The 16,182-nt window shown below is 38.9% G+C and overlaps 1 protein-coding gene across 1 annotated transcript in view; it reads right to left on the reverse strand.

Annotated features, from left to right (window-relative positions):
* Positions 1 to 9,629, reverse strand: part of LOC310943874 (neuronal acetylcholine receptor subunit alpha-7-like) — a gene marked incomplete at both ends in the record, with an annotated part of 36,023 nt that extends 26,394 nt beyond the window's left edge. The window contains 2 exons of the mRNA XM_083909552.1: positions 1,043 to 1,182; positions 9,560 to 9,629. Coding sequence (XP_083765678.1) covers positions 1,043 to 1,182; positions 9,560 to 9,629 — 210 coding nt within the window. The remainder of the gene's footprint in view (positions 1 to 1,042; positions 1,183 to 9,559) is intronic.
* Positions 9,630 to 16,182: the final 6,553 nt, after the last annotated feature.

The raw sequence follows: 16,182 nt of genomic DNA on the forward strand, positions 1-16,182 counted from the left end.
GGAAATGTTGACAGTGCTGTTTTATCTAATATAAAGCTACAGTTAGATTCAAGACAAACTGCAAATCAAAGTAAAAAATCAAAATCAAAATGTTTTCTCTGAGCATCATTGACACACATTAGACACTAGAACACGTTGCTTTGCCCTAATTTGCTGACTGTGGAGACAGCTGTCAGATATTCCTGTTTCTCAGGCCACGTTAGCAGACATGTCTTTGCATTATTTTGCATCACTACAGGTACATTTGTATTTCTATTTGCATACTTTGTAAATTCTTAATGCTCCTTAGACTTAAAGATCCTCTAACTGCTTTTTGGATGCTTCTATATTGGCCTTATCTGAATTATCTTTCCTGAAATTCAGCCTTGGCGTGGCCTTGACCGGCTTGCAGCATGGATGTATTATAAAATCTGGATAGAGCAATGCCGCTTTGGCTTCCGTTCATTCCTATGGAGCTGCTCAAACAGCGCATATGGCAACATTTAAACTTAAACACACTAGAACTTCTCACCCTAACACATTTACACCTTTAACCAAACACCTAGCAGGCTGAATTATACCAACACAAACCTGATTCACATCCTGGGAACCAAGGTCACCAGCTGCACAGGTAACACTTAGAGCACCACACACGCCAACTATAAACTATACAAACTTTCTCATGCTCCTCAGAGCCATCTTGGACTTGCTTCTGAGCTGTTGTCTCCTGTTAACTCTCTCTTTGCAAAGAAATAAACCAATGCGAAAGGCATGATGGGAATACGCTAATGACGTGCCATAGCAGATTTAATGAATACTGACATCATGTTAACTTCGGGTTTAAACCATGGATTTGTAAATCAATGGCAACACCAACGGTAGTGAATTGAATACAGTAAGCTGAAAAGTATAATGACGTAGCTTATAATGCATTCCCTATCCCCTTACCCCAAAAAACCCTGAAAAAGCCCTTTAAAATTGTGGGGCCCAAACAAAGAAGTACACACTTACACACACCTGCTTTTTTCCCCCCACAGAAACACACACATGCACAGAAACTCACCACATCTATAATTTGTAGCAGTGTGAAGCCGAGCTCTACCACAATGGGTGCCGAGTCATTCTGGACTGGTCTCTCCAGCCGACTGTAGTTGACCATGAGGTCGTGGTACAGCTTCCTCTGATACACACCACCATGACAACCTGAGGGGAAAAGACTCAGTGAATATGATAAAGGAATTGAGCAGATGAAAGGAGGGGAAGGGAAGGCACTTTGATAAAATTACAAAATAGAATATACAATCAGTGAAATGTATCAAAGAAGACAGCATCCTTTTAGAAAAATTACAAAATAACAGTCAGGGTTCAAAAGGCTGCAGGATACAGTAAGAAATGTTCATAAAATCACAGTTTATTCAGGGATAATTGACACATTCAATACATATTACAAAGAACAATACATATGACAAAAAATTAAATTAAATGCAGACAAATGACAGGCAAGTGCGGTAGTGATTAAAAAAAAAATAAAATAAAATAAAATTACACCACCTTCTTTTCAAACCCTAATAGTCAAATCAAAGCCTCAGAGAATACAAGAGAAAACAAGGGAATCAGAGATGGCAGACCAGCATTCCAGCAAAAAGCCTCTGCCTCTTTTGGTCATATTAGCATGTGCAAGTGCAAGTGTGGAAGCACAAACAAACAAACAAACAAACAAACAAACAAACAGACAGACAGACAGACAGACAGACAGACAGACAGACAGACAGACAGACAGACAGACAAACAAACAGACAGACACAGAGCCACTAAAAACAATTCTTCACTCCCACTCGGTGGGGTGAACTAACAAAAGAGAAGCAACAGTGATCAAGTCATGGTATCCAGTCTATAAGTGTGTTCATTCTTTCTATATGTGTGTAAAATGTTGTTTTTAAACATGTGTTCAAAGTTATGTCATGATCAACGTGAGCCGAACTGCTTTTGCTATAACACAACGTGGTTAGGAAGTGTACGTGAATAGAAGAGAAAAAGACAGAAAACAATAATAAATTGCTGGCTTATAGAATTTAAGGTCTGAGTAACCGGTGATGAGAGAAGAACTGATGTTTGACAAATTTAAACTCTGTTTTAATTTGAAAAGCTGTTTGCTTCATTTGCAAAGACATAATCACATAATCAACGCAGTAGTTTAATAAAACCAAATGAATATATTGTCCCACACATACAGCATTAAATCCTCTCATTTAATCAACGCTATCATTGCAGTTATTCACAACATTGTTCATGCGGAGACAAATGCTTAATGAAATCCCTATCAAGTCACGATATGCTGAATATAATGAGTTCATTATTATCTGAGTGAACATTAATTGTGTTGACTGTGTTTTATTTTTTCTCCTCTGTATTCATAAGGCCTCATCGAGCATTTTACACTGAACAGTGAAGCATCCATCTTTAACTGGAATTTTATTACTGCGTGTTCTCTCTCAGAAGATTAAAAGTACCTTTAAAGTAGACATTGTATACCCTATTTCTACAAGTGAACCTAGTTCCCTGGTGTCCTAATGAACATGTCTGTGACATGCTTTGGTCAAAATACCTTAAGGATGAAGCACCACAGCAGTTCAATCACCCTGCCAAAACAGCCCTGTTCAGAACGCTCTGTTTTGAGTGCCTGTCTCTTTAAATGCAAATGAGACACAGGAAACGACGTCAGTGTCACTGAGGCTCCGGCAGCTAACAACAGTTAGCATTTGGAAAAGCCATCATTTGCCGACTCTAGCTGACACATTGCAGTCATATATAAAATGTATCCACTGGACACGTACATCCTCTGAGACTGGAAGTTTGTGTAGAACTCTGTGCTGCACTGTCCAAGAATACACTTTGCGGACTGAGTGCGGGAGTCAACATTGCGTGTTTTATTTCCCGTACTTAAAGGGGAAGTTAGTAGTTTATAGTGCCATCTAGAGGAGAGGCTGAAATTTACAACAAAGAACTGCTCCTCTGCTCACCCCCTCCCTTCCCTGAGCGCTACGGTATCCCCAGCCGGTCAAATGTCGTCCTCGTTGTTTTTCTCCTTGTCAGCAGATGAGGTTCGTGAGGCGAGGGAGAGGGCGAGCTACCACGGCCGTAGCAGACGAATCGGAGAGAGTCGAGGCGGGACTTCCGCTACAAGTAAAGTGACGCTTGATTTGTTCTCTCGCGTTTGTCCTTACAGGCTCCGGTAGAAACATGGCGTCTCGCTGCTAACAGTGGCTATGCAACCGCGGCCCGCGACCATGTTATTTTACATGACTTTTTGAAACACTACGAAAATGAAACAAAAACTATTATACAACAACAAGACAATGCAGGAGCACATAATATGTATAAAAGAGTGGATTTTGGGTCATATAAACCCATAAATACTACACAGTGTCCCTTTAAAGCTATACTTAACTTTCTTGCATGTCTCACAGCACAAAAATTTGAACATGAACAACCTCCGCCTCCCTTTAAGTCCCACCCTCCAGGGGCGGAACGGCAGCAGCTATGCGCATGCACGATTCAGCCTGGAGGCGGAGTGGTGAGGTCCTCCTCTCTGCTCTGACTGTTGGCTGGGGCTGCGGAGATTTCCGTGCTTTGGGAGATAATCCCGGCAACACACGCTGCTTGTTGAGCACAGTAGCTGCAGAGTGATACGTGCTTTCAAGTGAGAGTCTCCAAACTCCACAAAAAGTCGGCAGATTTAGCGACAAAGTGGCCACGTTGGCACCACTGCTCTGTCACAGCTTGTGAGTCGCGCGACAGAAGACAGACAGGTAGCTTGGCCAATTGTTTTATTCGGTCTGAATATTTTAATTGGTCATTCCCTCAATAATATGAGAATTAAATAATGCTGAGTTTCAAAATCTGGTGGGTTTATCTTACGTTTTAAAGTGCCATTCACTTATTAGGAGCAATTTAAGATTACAAAAGAAAAGTGTAAAAATGGAAGAAAGGTAAGTACAGCTTTAAACTGAGGCGGACCACAAAACATGAGTGAGTCTTTTTCCCAGATAGTCCCAAATATAAGTATTAAAGTATAAAATTTATAAAAAAAATTGATTTTGCATAATATGTCTCCTTTAAGTCATGAAGATAGCAGGTCTTCTGCCATACATATACATATAGTATAGCCAGTAGGGCACATTTTAAAGTACCACCAGACACAAAACAAAACATATGACATAAGAGTCATTTGAAACAAAAGCTTTGTGTCAGCCACCCTCTGAAATGTGGAGAGAGTAGCTTCCTCAAATCAAGGCTACCACTTTCAAAACTTTCACAGAACTTCCAGACTCCCTCATCCTTCAGTGTCTCACCTAATCCAGAACGGAAAAGGTCTCCACCTTCATCTCCCTGGTGACCCTTTCCCAAATTAGATGTGTTGTCTTAACATATTCCAGCAATCATCCAGTGGCAGACGAGACGTGAGCGCAGCCAACATGATGGAGTTAGTACCTTCCTAATTAGCTAATGAACGGAAATAAACAAAGACCGATTGTTGTGTGTTGGCGAGTGCCACATGGGGCAACCTCTATACCTGGGTGTGACAGTCCCTCTGCATGATACAGTAGGTGAGCGTATCAGCGAGCAAAAGTGTTCAGAGTCAATGGAGTGAGGCGAGCTGAGCCAAAACAAGCTGAAAAGGAAAAAAGCTGCTAAAGAGCCACTGTCGATATAAACACTTTCAGAAAGGTGGCAAGTTTGGCAACATAGCACATAATGGTGTTGATGGTCTGAGTCTCTATTGTTTCAGATAATTCCACAGTCACGACAGCACTGGCTACCGCTTAAAAGTCCAGCCAGTAATTATGTATAGGTTTTATTGGCAGGTATTGAATATGCTATCCATCCATAAGTATGTTTGTATAAGTATATGATCACTTTAAAATAAAAACCTCTTTGGGCGAGGGCCTTGATTTACAGAGGCTGCCATCTTGCACCTGTGGTTCCACAACAGCGGGGATGGACGTGTGTTTTGTGATTTGACGCTAACCACGTAAACAGTGGAAGTATTTCTTCCAAGCTGCATAGCTCTAACTACCTTCAATAAGTAGGTCAGTGTATGGTATGTATCCTGGGAGGCTAAACTGAAGGCAAAAAAAAGCACAAAACCAACCTCCCTACCTATAAGTCAACCCCAAGGTGCAAAGGTTTGCATGTGCAGTTGAGGTGATGGTCACGAGTTGCACATACAATTTTTTTTCCCCTATAATCAGCCACATATTCTTAATATCAAAGCTTCCTGACATGCATAATCCATGCCCCCATATATCGTTCACAGCTTAAACTTTCATTTTCACTTGCTTCTTGGACAGAAAAACGTTTTTTTTTTCTCATCCCCAGTTATCATAAATAAACCCAGCACTCACTCATTATCTGCATGAGCCACAACCTCAATAGAAACACTGATCATACCAAAACAGACAGAGCTCTAATACCCTAAAGGCACGGATCAACTTCAAATGGCTCCCATGTATACTGTATAGCTCTCACTGCATTATGGCCTCTCATATTTCATGTTTAGAGTCCACTGGGGGTCTTATTTGATCGTCAGTCATTAAAGCTCAGTTGTATTGTTAAGAAATAAAAAAAAAAGGGCTTCATATTGGCTGTGATGCTGCAGCAGTAAACATGCAGGCAATTCACTTTATGAGTTGTTCACCCTTGAAATCACTCGCTGCCTTCAAAATTATTTTTACAGACTTGGTCTCCACAGTGTGTTTATTTTTTTTTTTACAAAGAAATGACACTCGCAGGTGAAATAAATCACTCACTCAAAACCTCTTTAGGGTTTGACGTTTTCAGATCCCACAGGAGACAGTGAGATTCTTGAAAAGAGGTTTCCTTCATGTGGATCTGTTTATTCTACTAGTTTTGATCGAAATAAAATGTGCTAATAACCATTATGTTGTACTCATTTCCAACACAACTCCTTTGATGAGTCCCCCCAGCACTGACATATTTTACTACAGAGAAATTGTTGGAGAAACATTAAGAAAGAATAATCAAGCAGAGGCTGAGAGATTACAACTTTTTAGTCTTTCGTGTGAGTCACATTCCAAAAAACACAGGATGCCATATCTTGCATAACAGGTTTCCTTAGATGTGCAGCCATGTCTTTCAAAATGCAGATATCAATTTTATATCGGTGTGTAAATGTTGCCATGAGATGTTCAGTACACGTTAACACCGATGTAATAGTTTAGATTCAAGCTTTAACACTTTGTGCTCAATAAACACATAAACAAAATCAACAGTCAGAGTAAGCTGATCACAGGGTTGTAATGTTAAAAAAATCACACATCCCAATGGGTCCTATTCAGAATGAGGTTGAGCACCTGTGGGAAACTATATCAAATTCAAACCCCTTCACAAAGTCTGGAATTTTCCCCATTGTGTGCAACAATAGAGTTTTCAGGGGCCAGAAGACAATAGCTAACATCAATTAACTATTAAGTTTAAGAACAGTAGGTACATGACTGATCTTTAATGACCGTAAAAGGCTGGTTTTTGGATCAAAATGAATTAGACGAAGAGGAACAATAAATACATGATAAATGATTAATTAATAAAATAAATAATATAAAATAAAACATGTAATACCCAGTGGAGCACTATTACCGTAACCACTCAAGAGAACACAGTGAAAATGAGGAAAACGATCCTCTGCCAATATTTATTATGAGAAAAAAAATTGTATACAAGGTCAATAGCTGACCTTGTATACAAGTCGTGATTTAAGACCTAAATTGTGCTAAAAACCACTGTCTGAAATGTCATTCACAGTCTGCTGCTTTACATATTGTTGACAAGAGCATAATGTACAGGTGACATATCCCACATTATTTACATTATCACTTTATATGTTGTTATACTATTTATTTTGAATGTTTCTCCCTTAAAACTACCAGTATGCCCATGTGTGATTCTAAACTACAAGAGAGCAGATAGTCAGGATCAGTTAACAGGACACAGGGACTACGCCACTAGAAAGAGATTACATATTAATGTGTTGCAGGTGCACAGAACAGGCAACTTGGCCAAGTTTGAAATTAAATCACATTTTAGCAGCTGGTTAACGGCGATCTCTAACAGACCATTCGATTTTATATAATCTAATAAGTAAAGGAGACAGAATAGAATGACTGATCGGGAGCTCATTTTTCACAAGAATATCAAACAAGGTCACTTTGATGGGGTCAGCAAACAAGTTTATATAAACAAGTGGAGCTTCCTCTCAACCAGCACTGCACAAACATGAATGCAGGAAACAAGTGTTCCCTTGAATTATGAAAATCCTCAAAGCTATCGAAACACGATTGCTTCAAAAGTCTCTGCTCAATTTTTACCTCCACTAAGACTAGAAATATCTGACCACTTGGCTGACAGCTACTCTGCGGTGATCACCAGCTACACTGTGCACTAAAAACACTGAATCGAGGGACGTAAAAACAAACAAACAAATTAATTGCTATTTTATCTACTTTGAATATAAAGGATTGATTAGTCATTTTTTGAGCTTTACACATGTTTTATAGCTTAATTAAAAACAGTTCCAAAATGCCAAAACTAGTCTGCAATTGACCAAACTGTCCTCAAGGTGACCTGTTTAAAAGTAAACTACAATTCAGAAGTGCAGAGTCACTGTGGAGGTGTGATTCATTCATGTTCATATTCAATCCTTTAAACTCAACGACTCATGGAATGTGCAGATGTTTCCATTAGTGAATATTCTCAATCAACTGCTTTTACATGTGAACACAAGGCACTAGGATTATTTATAGATTGTTTGGGAGCAATAAAGGTGGAGCAGTGACTGTCACTGTCGAAGGAAATCTACACTTCGATCTCTCACAATATAATATAAATTAAACGTTTTTTTCAATCAGGCTCATTATCAAACCTCTGTCAAATGTAGAGTAGCCTACATGGAGCACTTTGCTCAGAGGAAGTAATTGCAGGGAAATGTGTCTGGAACAGAGGGAGAACCAGGTGACATCACCCCCGCACCATGGTTTTGTGGGCTGTCATCTTGATTTTCTTACCCACTTATATTTGGTTGGGAAATGGAGAGCTCGGTAATAAGGGGTGGATTTTTCAGCAGATCACATTATATGACACCATCTGCCCTCAAGCATTCCCTGCTTTATCATCCATTTGACTCAAAATGGGGCCATCATTTACAGAATGGACATCATTCTTTATTGAAGAAGACCTTAAACAAGCGGTTGAGACCAATAATTACTCAACCAGTGTTTACAGATGTTATAAATCAAGTGGCCCCTTTCTCATAAACTTAAGCATACACAAACTTTTTTTTGGCCCGTAAAGACCATTCAAGAGAATAACTGTTTCAAACACATTTGCACTGGCTTTACTTTCCAGACGTGTAGGCTTTCTGCGACAGTACTGTGTATGAACGACACAAAATCAGCTACATATGTAAACAAAGGATTAAATCATCTTTTCATTTGAGAACAGATTACATCCTGACTGCCAGTGTTGCACAACAGATCGTTCCCACATATGTAAAGAACGTTCTGGTGCTCTTTAAGAAGCAGAACCTTTACTTCCCTCAGGGAAGTCTGTGCAAACTACACTCCAGACACTTTTGTTTAATATTTAAAACTGTAGTTGTAACAGTTTTGTTCTCTGTGCCTTTAGCAGCAATGTAGGTGTTTTAAGTTCTTACTCTGATGTTTAGTTTGTCTGCAGGGAGCGCAGCCTCCAGTACTTCTTTGCCTTTTTCTTTGTTTTTGTCCTGTCCACTCAAAGCAAAATGTATCAATAATAAAGTGTCATCAGCAGAGCATGACTGCATAAGTAAAATCTGAATGTTGAAAACACACGTGATTGTAAATGCAATGTGTGAAGCAGGGATTGAGACATATCACAGAGATTTAAACCACTCTGAGGAACGTCTCTACTTTAGGACTCTCCACTGAATTTACACGCTCTGGACAATCCTTCAGCTGTAGATTACAGACAGACAGGGGATAAAAACAAGAAGGCCCCAATAGACTTTAAGCATCACCCTCCTTATTCTGGGACAGATGTGGTCAGGATCTGGTGATGGAAGCTTGCTGATGTGCGCGCAGAAACACACACTGATAAATGAGCTGCAGATTTAGTGAGGCAGCAGTGTATTCAAATGTGATGCACAACTCATCACTTTAAAGTACACGTGTCAAAATACCAACACCAAGTGGCCCATTAAAATATTAGGTGTTGTTTTCAAGATAAGTATCTAGAATATTAAGTAGAAATACGCATAGTAGTCAAAGTCATATTTAGAGCGAATGAAAGAAACAATTGACCCATTCTCAGAGGAAACCGTAACAGAATCTCAGGTCAACCTTTGCGCACACCTGGTAGATTTTGGATACAGATGTTCCTGTTGCACCATATGTGACAGGAACAGTCGGATTAATGACGCCAAATTGGTCAATGGATACGAACAACGCGCCGTGCACTTTTAGTCTTTGGTTCAATTTGGCATCTCCAATTAACAAAAAGCAACGGGGCTTTTGTATCAGTGACTCACCTTCACAGCAGAACATCGCCCACAGATAAAATCCAATCAGTACAGATCCCGAACTCTTCCGAAGCTCCATGGCAGCAGAGCTCAACTCCGACTGCAGCTGCAGGAGATGTCAAACTTCAAGTGAGTGCAGCTTCTTCAGAATACTGCTCTCGCTCTTTCTCTCTCTCTCTCTGTCTGTCTCTCCTTGTCTGATGCTGGAGTAGATGCACGCGCTCGAACACACGCGCTCTCCTGTGTTTTGGGTCGCCTGACACCACACAAGTGCCTGGACTCTGCTCCTCCCGCTGCGCTCAGCTGCATTTTCTTATATATACATCACACACGCGGTGATGACGACACACACACACACACACATTCACATGTGTGCCAGCTGCTGATGCTGATGCTGCGTAATGTCGTCAACTCGCCATCAGCGCCAGTTCCAGTCATGTCTGTGTCATCCATCTTTATGGATGATGACTGAAGTCTCCATATACGCACACAAGAATTCCCATCGATATTTTCCAAGCTCCACAAAACTTTACTGGCTCGTGCACTCAAGTAGAGACAGAGAAAAAAAAACATTAATGACAAATGCACAAACTCACTTCAGCCGGAAAACAATGTAGCTTTAATTGTACCAACTTTTAATTGTGGGGTTATTTCTGCTTTCCTAGTCTAATCACTTTTCTTAAAGCAATCAATTCTCCTTTAGGAGTCTTGTCCTCTTCTGCAAGCCAAGTCAGCCAAAAAAACTTTACATGGCATCGCCATCTTTCACTGTTTTCCCTCCAGAGCAAGATGTAGAAACCTTTGGGACGTGTCAAGTTTAAAGCCCTATAGCTCTTGACAGTGATAAACTGTACCTTATTAATAGTCTTATAATTATGAGGTGCAATAAACACTGCCAAATAAACAACTTCAAAGTGAAATCCAAATATTCATGGATGGATTATTGGACCATATGTGTGTGTCTTTGTGGTCGCATCTGGACCTCCCTCATTCAGGTCACTGATTCTCTCATCAGGATTTGTGTCCATAACATTTTTTAATTTTTTTTTATTTTATTGCAATGTTTCTTTCGGTTGTTTTGAACAAAAACACAGATTCTGTGGTCTTTATTTTAGACCATTACTCTATTTGTGTGAAGCTGCTCTGAGTCTTGTTTTGAGAGAGAAAAGATAAAATGTTTTCGGTTCTTTGATGAATGTGCTAAAGCTCACTACTGCTACAAAACAAACAAAAAAAAAGGTTTTCTGTATTGTACAAATCTATTATTTCATAAAATAATAATACTACTACTAATAATAATAATCTATTAACTTTGTCATGTGTAATGTGGTGAGGGTCTCGTGCAAATCAAGTCTTTCAAAGTTTGACAAATGTTATATTCCTTTTTGATTTTAAATTATTATTTAGTTTTTTGGTTTGTTCAAGTATGAACCTGTGGGTGTTAGGATACTTTCCTGCCAACAGTGTCACACTATCCCACTCATGTACAGGTGGCTGGACTGTGCTGAACTATTTGCCAGCTCCACGGCAGGGAATTAGAAATAAAATACTGTCCTGGATTGTTCAGAACAAAATTGGGTTTTTATCAAACTGTAGCTCCAAAACTCTAAAACAGGACCATCCTTCTGGTCTCAGATGGCCTTTCCACCTCATTAACTTCTGTTAAACTCCACTTGTCCCCACTTTCCCCTTCTCTCAGTGAGACTTTTGCTTCAAATACATGAGAAATAATGGTGATATGCCAAAAACAAATGTTATATATAGAAGAAAATGCAAAACATAACTGAGAATGAGGTTTTCTTGCAACTTTTGGTTTAAGGTCCTACCTACCTTTAAGCTGCAATGGGATCGTTCCATGTGTTTAAAGAAGATTAAACCTTTTTTTTGCATTTTAGGACTGTCTGTGTGATTGGTTAAACCTGCAGTTAATAAATTGTCTGGTCAGTTTTCAGCTGCTATTTTAACCATTAAAGAAAATTGTATTGCAAACATAAGTTGAATGATCGCATCCACAGATGCTGCTCTACTGAGTTAAGAAAATCTGTGAGCAACGCAGGTGAGGAATCAGGTTCGATGAACACAATAACATGTTAGCAAACACCACTGATGCATTTTTAATCAGTGTGGCAGCTTTTTACTTTGTCTCTGTGGCCAGTTGTTAGTATAGTGGCCCTGAGGTGCAAAACACAAACGCAAAACAAAAAACACAAACAATTTTGCGTTTGATTTGCGTTTGTGTTTTTGCACCTCAGGGTCACTGCAGTTAGTGCAAGAGGAAAAAAACATCTTCAGGGCACAATAGGCAGACAGAACACATTATACAACCATGACACTGTGTTACTGTGTGGGGGGTTGGTACAGCCTCTTTAACACATTCAGACGTGTTTCAAGTTGTTGCTAGTTGTGATGCGCTGATGATTTTTCACAATCTATTAACTGACTCATAGATTCCACCCTCGCTCATTATGTGGCTTAATGTTCTCTCTCTCTCTCTCTCTCTGTTTGTTTCTTCTTCTCCCATCTGGCGCAAAAAACCCCTGAACTGAAAGGAGCTGGTCCTCCTTTCTCTCCACCTCAGACTACCATTTTATTTCTTACTCTGTTCCTTCTACTCATCTGTTATGTCCTTTTGCAGCGCTGCTCGTGAGCATCAGATGCTGCGAAGCCCTCAGACCATTACATGAGAGCCTGCAGTGTTTCCTCTCACTACCACTCTTCGTCTCTGAAATTTGTCTCAGCTTTAGTTTGTGTAGCCTCTGCCCCTTTCTCCTTCTCTGTCTCTGTCTGTTTTTTTTCCTGACGACACACGTACGCGCGTGGGACTGCCATCACATCACATTAAATAAACGTCCTTTTGGCTGAGCCTGCAGGGAGTGAAGCTGTGGTGTGTATGTGTGTGTGTGTGTGTGTCTGTGTGTGTCTGTGTGTGTGTGTGTGTATGTGTTTGCACCTGTGTTTCCCCCCCTCCTTCCCTTCATAACCATAAACACATTAACAGAGCACACAGTGTATATCAGCCTCGAGCCCCACGCCATGAATATCATAACCATATATAAGCAACATCTCAGGCAGAATCATCAACCCTTTGGCAAACTCCTGATTTATGCTGAGGCACATACCACAGCGTATGTCTCATCGTCATGCTTCGTCACCTTACATTACAATATACTGTATGTAGAATCTCAATATTGTTTCAAAAACAAACATCGCTGTTACACAGGTTATCAGAATTAAAGCAGACGTAACCACACTGTATATTTGCGATGGAGAGCATGAAAGCTAAAGGTCGTGTTCAAATCAGGCACAGTTTTCTTTGAAAAGCACGAGACACATGTAGACAGGGAAGCAGAGGTGAGCAGCAGGACTTGTATTGCAGAAAACTAAAATGACCTTTTCACAGTGGTACTGGCAGCCCTATTCATTCAGTTACTGTGGCAAAACACACACATGCACGTAAACACATCGCGTTCCCTGATATGATCAGTTCTTTCCCTGAGCCACTTGCAACAACAGAACCAATGCTATAATTTCCCCACAGTGAACAACCTGGAATCATTTTGTAAAAATAAATAAAATAACATATCTAATACACACATTTGAGTCTTTCAATAAACCCAGAACATATGAACACTGCTTTAGGTTTTTTCTTGTTCACTGCTGTACATCAGTGTCCCAGAAAACATCTGGGACCGTCCCATATGATTACAAAACCAAGAAGGGACTGTACACTGCCTGAATCAGAAGCAGCTGTTCAATGCTGTTGTGCATTGTGATTCTCTGTCTCTGCCAAGAAGAGACATTAATTGAAATTGCAGTACTTTATACAATGGGACACCCAGGCAGGATATCTATCTATCTATCTATCTATCTATCTATCTATCTATCTATCTATCTATCTATCTATCTATCTATCTATCTATCTATCTATCTATCTATCTATCTATCTATCTATCTATCTATCTATCTATCTATCTATCTATCTATCTATCTATCTATCTATCTATCTATCTATCTATCTAACAGAGAGGGCGTACACCAAAACTTTTACTTAAAGTACATTTCAAATGAACTACTTTTTACTTCTACTTGAGTAAATATTACTCATCAAAGTATTGGTACTTTTACTTGAGTACAATATTTTAGTACTTTTTCCAACTCTGTATATATATATATATATATATATAAATATTGGGACATCGACACAATTCTCTTCTTTTTGGCTCTATACATCACTACAATGGAGTTGAAAATGAAACAAACAAGATGTGCTTTAACTGCTGACTTTCAGCTTTAGTTTGAGAGTATTTACATCCAAATCAGGTGAACGGTGTAGGAATTACAACACTTTCTAAATGTGCCTCCCACTTTTTAGGGGACCAACAGTAATGGGACAGTTGACTGAAAAGCATGACCCAATGACCCAAAGCATACTGCAAAAATAACCGAAGAGTTTTTTATGAAATAAATGTTATGCAATGGCCAAGTCAATCACCTGACCTGAATCTGATTGAGTGTGCATTTCACTCGCTGAAGACCAAACTGAAATGGAAAATGCCCCAAGAACAAGCAGGAAGATACTGTGTATGAGTTACTGTTAACAATATATTTAACCATAATTATATGGTCAATTCATTGGTTTGATTGTATTTTTCATCCTCCATAATCACTTTTTTTTCAATGTAAGCCACAGTTCTGCTGTTTCCGTCTTGTTTATTTATGTGGACCACACACACACACACCTGTCTGCTTGAGTCAGATCTTCACTTGTGAATAACAGAAGCATAGGCTGAGGTCAGACTCTTCAAGTGCAGGAGAAACAGGGGAGAGGCTTTCATTTAAGCTTGCCAGCTACTTTTAATGCGAGGAAAAAAACACCTTGCATCTCCCAGAAACTAGGCTAAAGCACAAAAACACTGATATCACCAGGAGCTGACACCTATTCCAATGATTTTCAATGTGTGAAAAAAGCCTGCTGTTAATAACTGAAATGTCAACAATTTGGACCAATAAAATAAATTTGAACCTAGATTAGAGTAAAAAGCAATGTGGCCTACAATACTGTACCTCACCACTACAAACAAAATACTAGGACATTTAACAGATGCTTTTATTATTGCCATATTACTGTGTGTCTGTGTGACCCAAACCAAAATTGTATTTGGTTTGATGGAATTTGAAAGATGAGCCATGTGTCTCCCTGGCAAAACAAAGATGTTTGCTGCCTTTTAGTGGTGGTACTGTGTAATTACAACCAATAACTCAACTAAATAATGTTTGTCCATATGGCTGACGAGGATTCATTTAAAATCCCTCCGCTTACTAAGAGAGAAAAGAACATCAATTGCTCAAATTTGTTTTGGTTTAAAGAAAGCTATAAAATAGTAAAATGTCAATGACTGATGCAGATTATTAAAGTAAACAGTACAAAAACAGTGATTATATACGCATTTGTGTCCGTTTTTAATAATACATTAGGTAAAACTGTATTTTAAGACCTTATTTACAAATAGTAGAATATCTTGCAGCAGAATTTTATTTCCATGTCAGGTAGTTTATTAAGCCATTCCATTATAAATATATTTGACCTTATTTAAATATAATTTCCAGAGATTAAAATGATTTATATTACTATTATAATTATTATAATAATATGATTTATAACCTTATATATTTCCAAACATAACACACTAGTGTATGATGTACTGAAAGTAAATATAATATTTTGTAGCAGGCTGATTGTGGTGTGTATTACTTACTAATGAGCATTTAGCTCACACATGCATTCAGAAATAAACACATTAAAGCTATTAAACATTAATTGTGACTCAGTACTCTCAGCACCTTAGTGACTACATTATTATCAAGTTAATAATAATAATAATAATAATAATGCATTATATTTAAGGCGCCTTTCAAGACACTCAAGGTTGAAGCCTTGTAATCCGCTGTCCACTTTTTCTATTTGTATGCATCAAGTTACTATGGAAACTAGGCAGGAAGTTTGATTTTATACATCAGATTTTTGCTTTAATTTAGAACTTGTTCACAGCACATACAGTAAAGTACAGCTGGCTTGACAACAAGGTGCATATGACACACAAAACAACTCTTTATGTCATGGAGTGACATTGTGCGTGTTGGTGCATGTATAATGATGACGTTACAGTAATACAAACATGAATATTCAAAGCATACACACAATTATTAACCTGCTTATTGCTTTCAATCATTGTATACTCCTGTGCATGCACCTTACAATGAAGGACAAGTTGCATGTTAACATTACAGTTTCCAGGTAGTCATTACAGGCTGTGAACTGCACTGTCGGGAGGTAAACGTTTGTAGTTTTGAGTTTGTTTCGACATTTGAAATGTAGAGTATGAATAACTTATTGAGTTTTATTGATAAAATATGGTTAAAGACGAACAGAGATGAGGGGTCTGTGTGTGTGTGTGTGTGTGTGCATATCGAGTTTTATTGATAAAATATGGTTAAAGACAAACAGAGATGAGGGGTCTGTGTGTGTGTGTGTGTGTGTGTGTATCGAGTTTTATTGATAAAATATGGTTAAAGACAAACAGAGATGAGGGGTTTCTGGAGAGTGTGTGTGTGTGTGTGCGCATATGTGTTTA

Source organism: Microchirus variegatus (genome assembly GCF_963457635.1).
Source record: "Microchirus variegatus genome assembly, chromosome: 23".
Taxonomy (NCBI): domain Eukaryota; kingdom Metazoa; phylum Chordata; class Actinopteri; order Pleuronectiformes; family Soleidae; genus Microchirus; species Microchirus variegatus.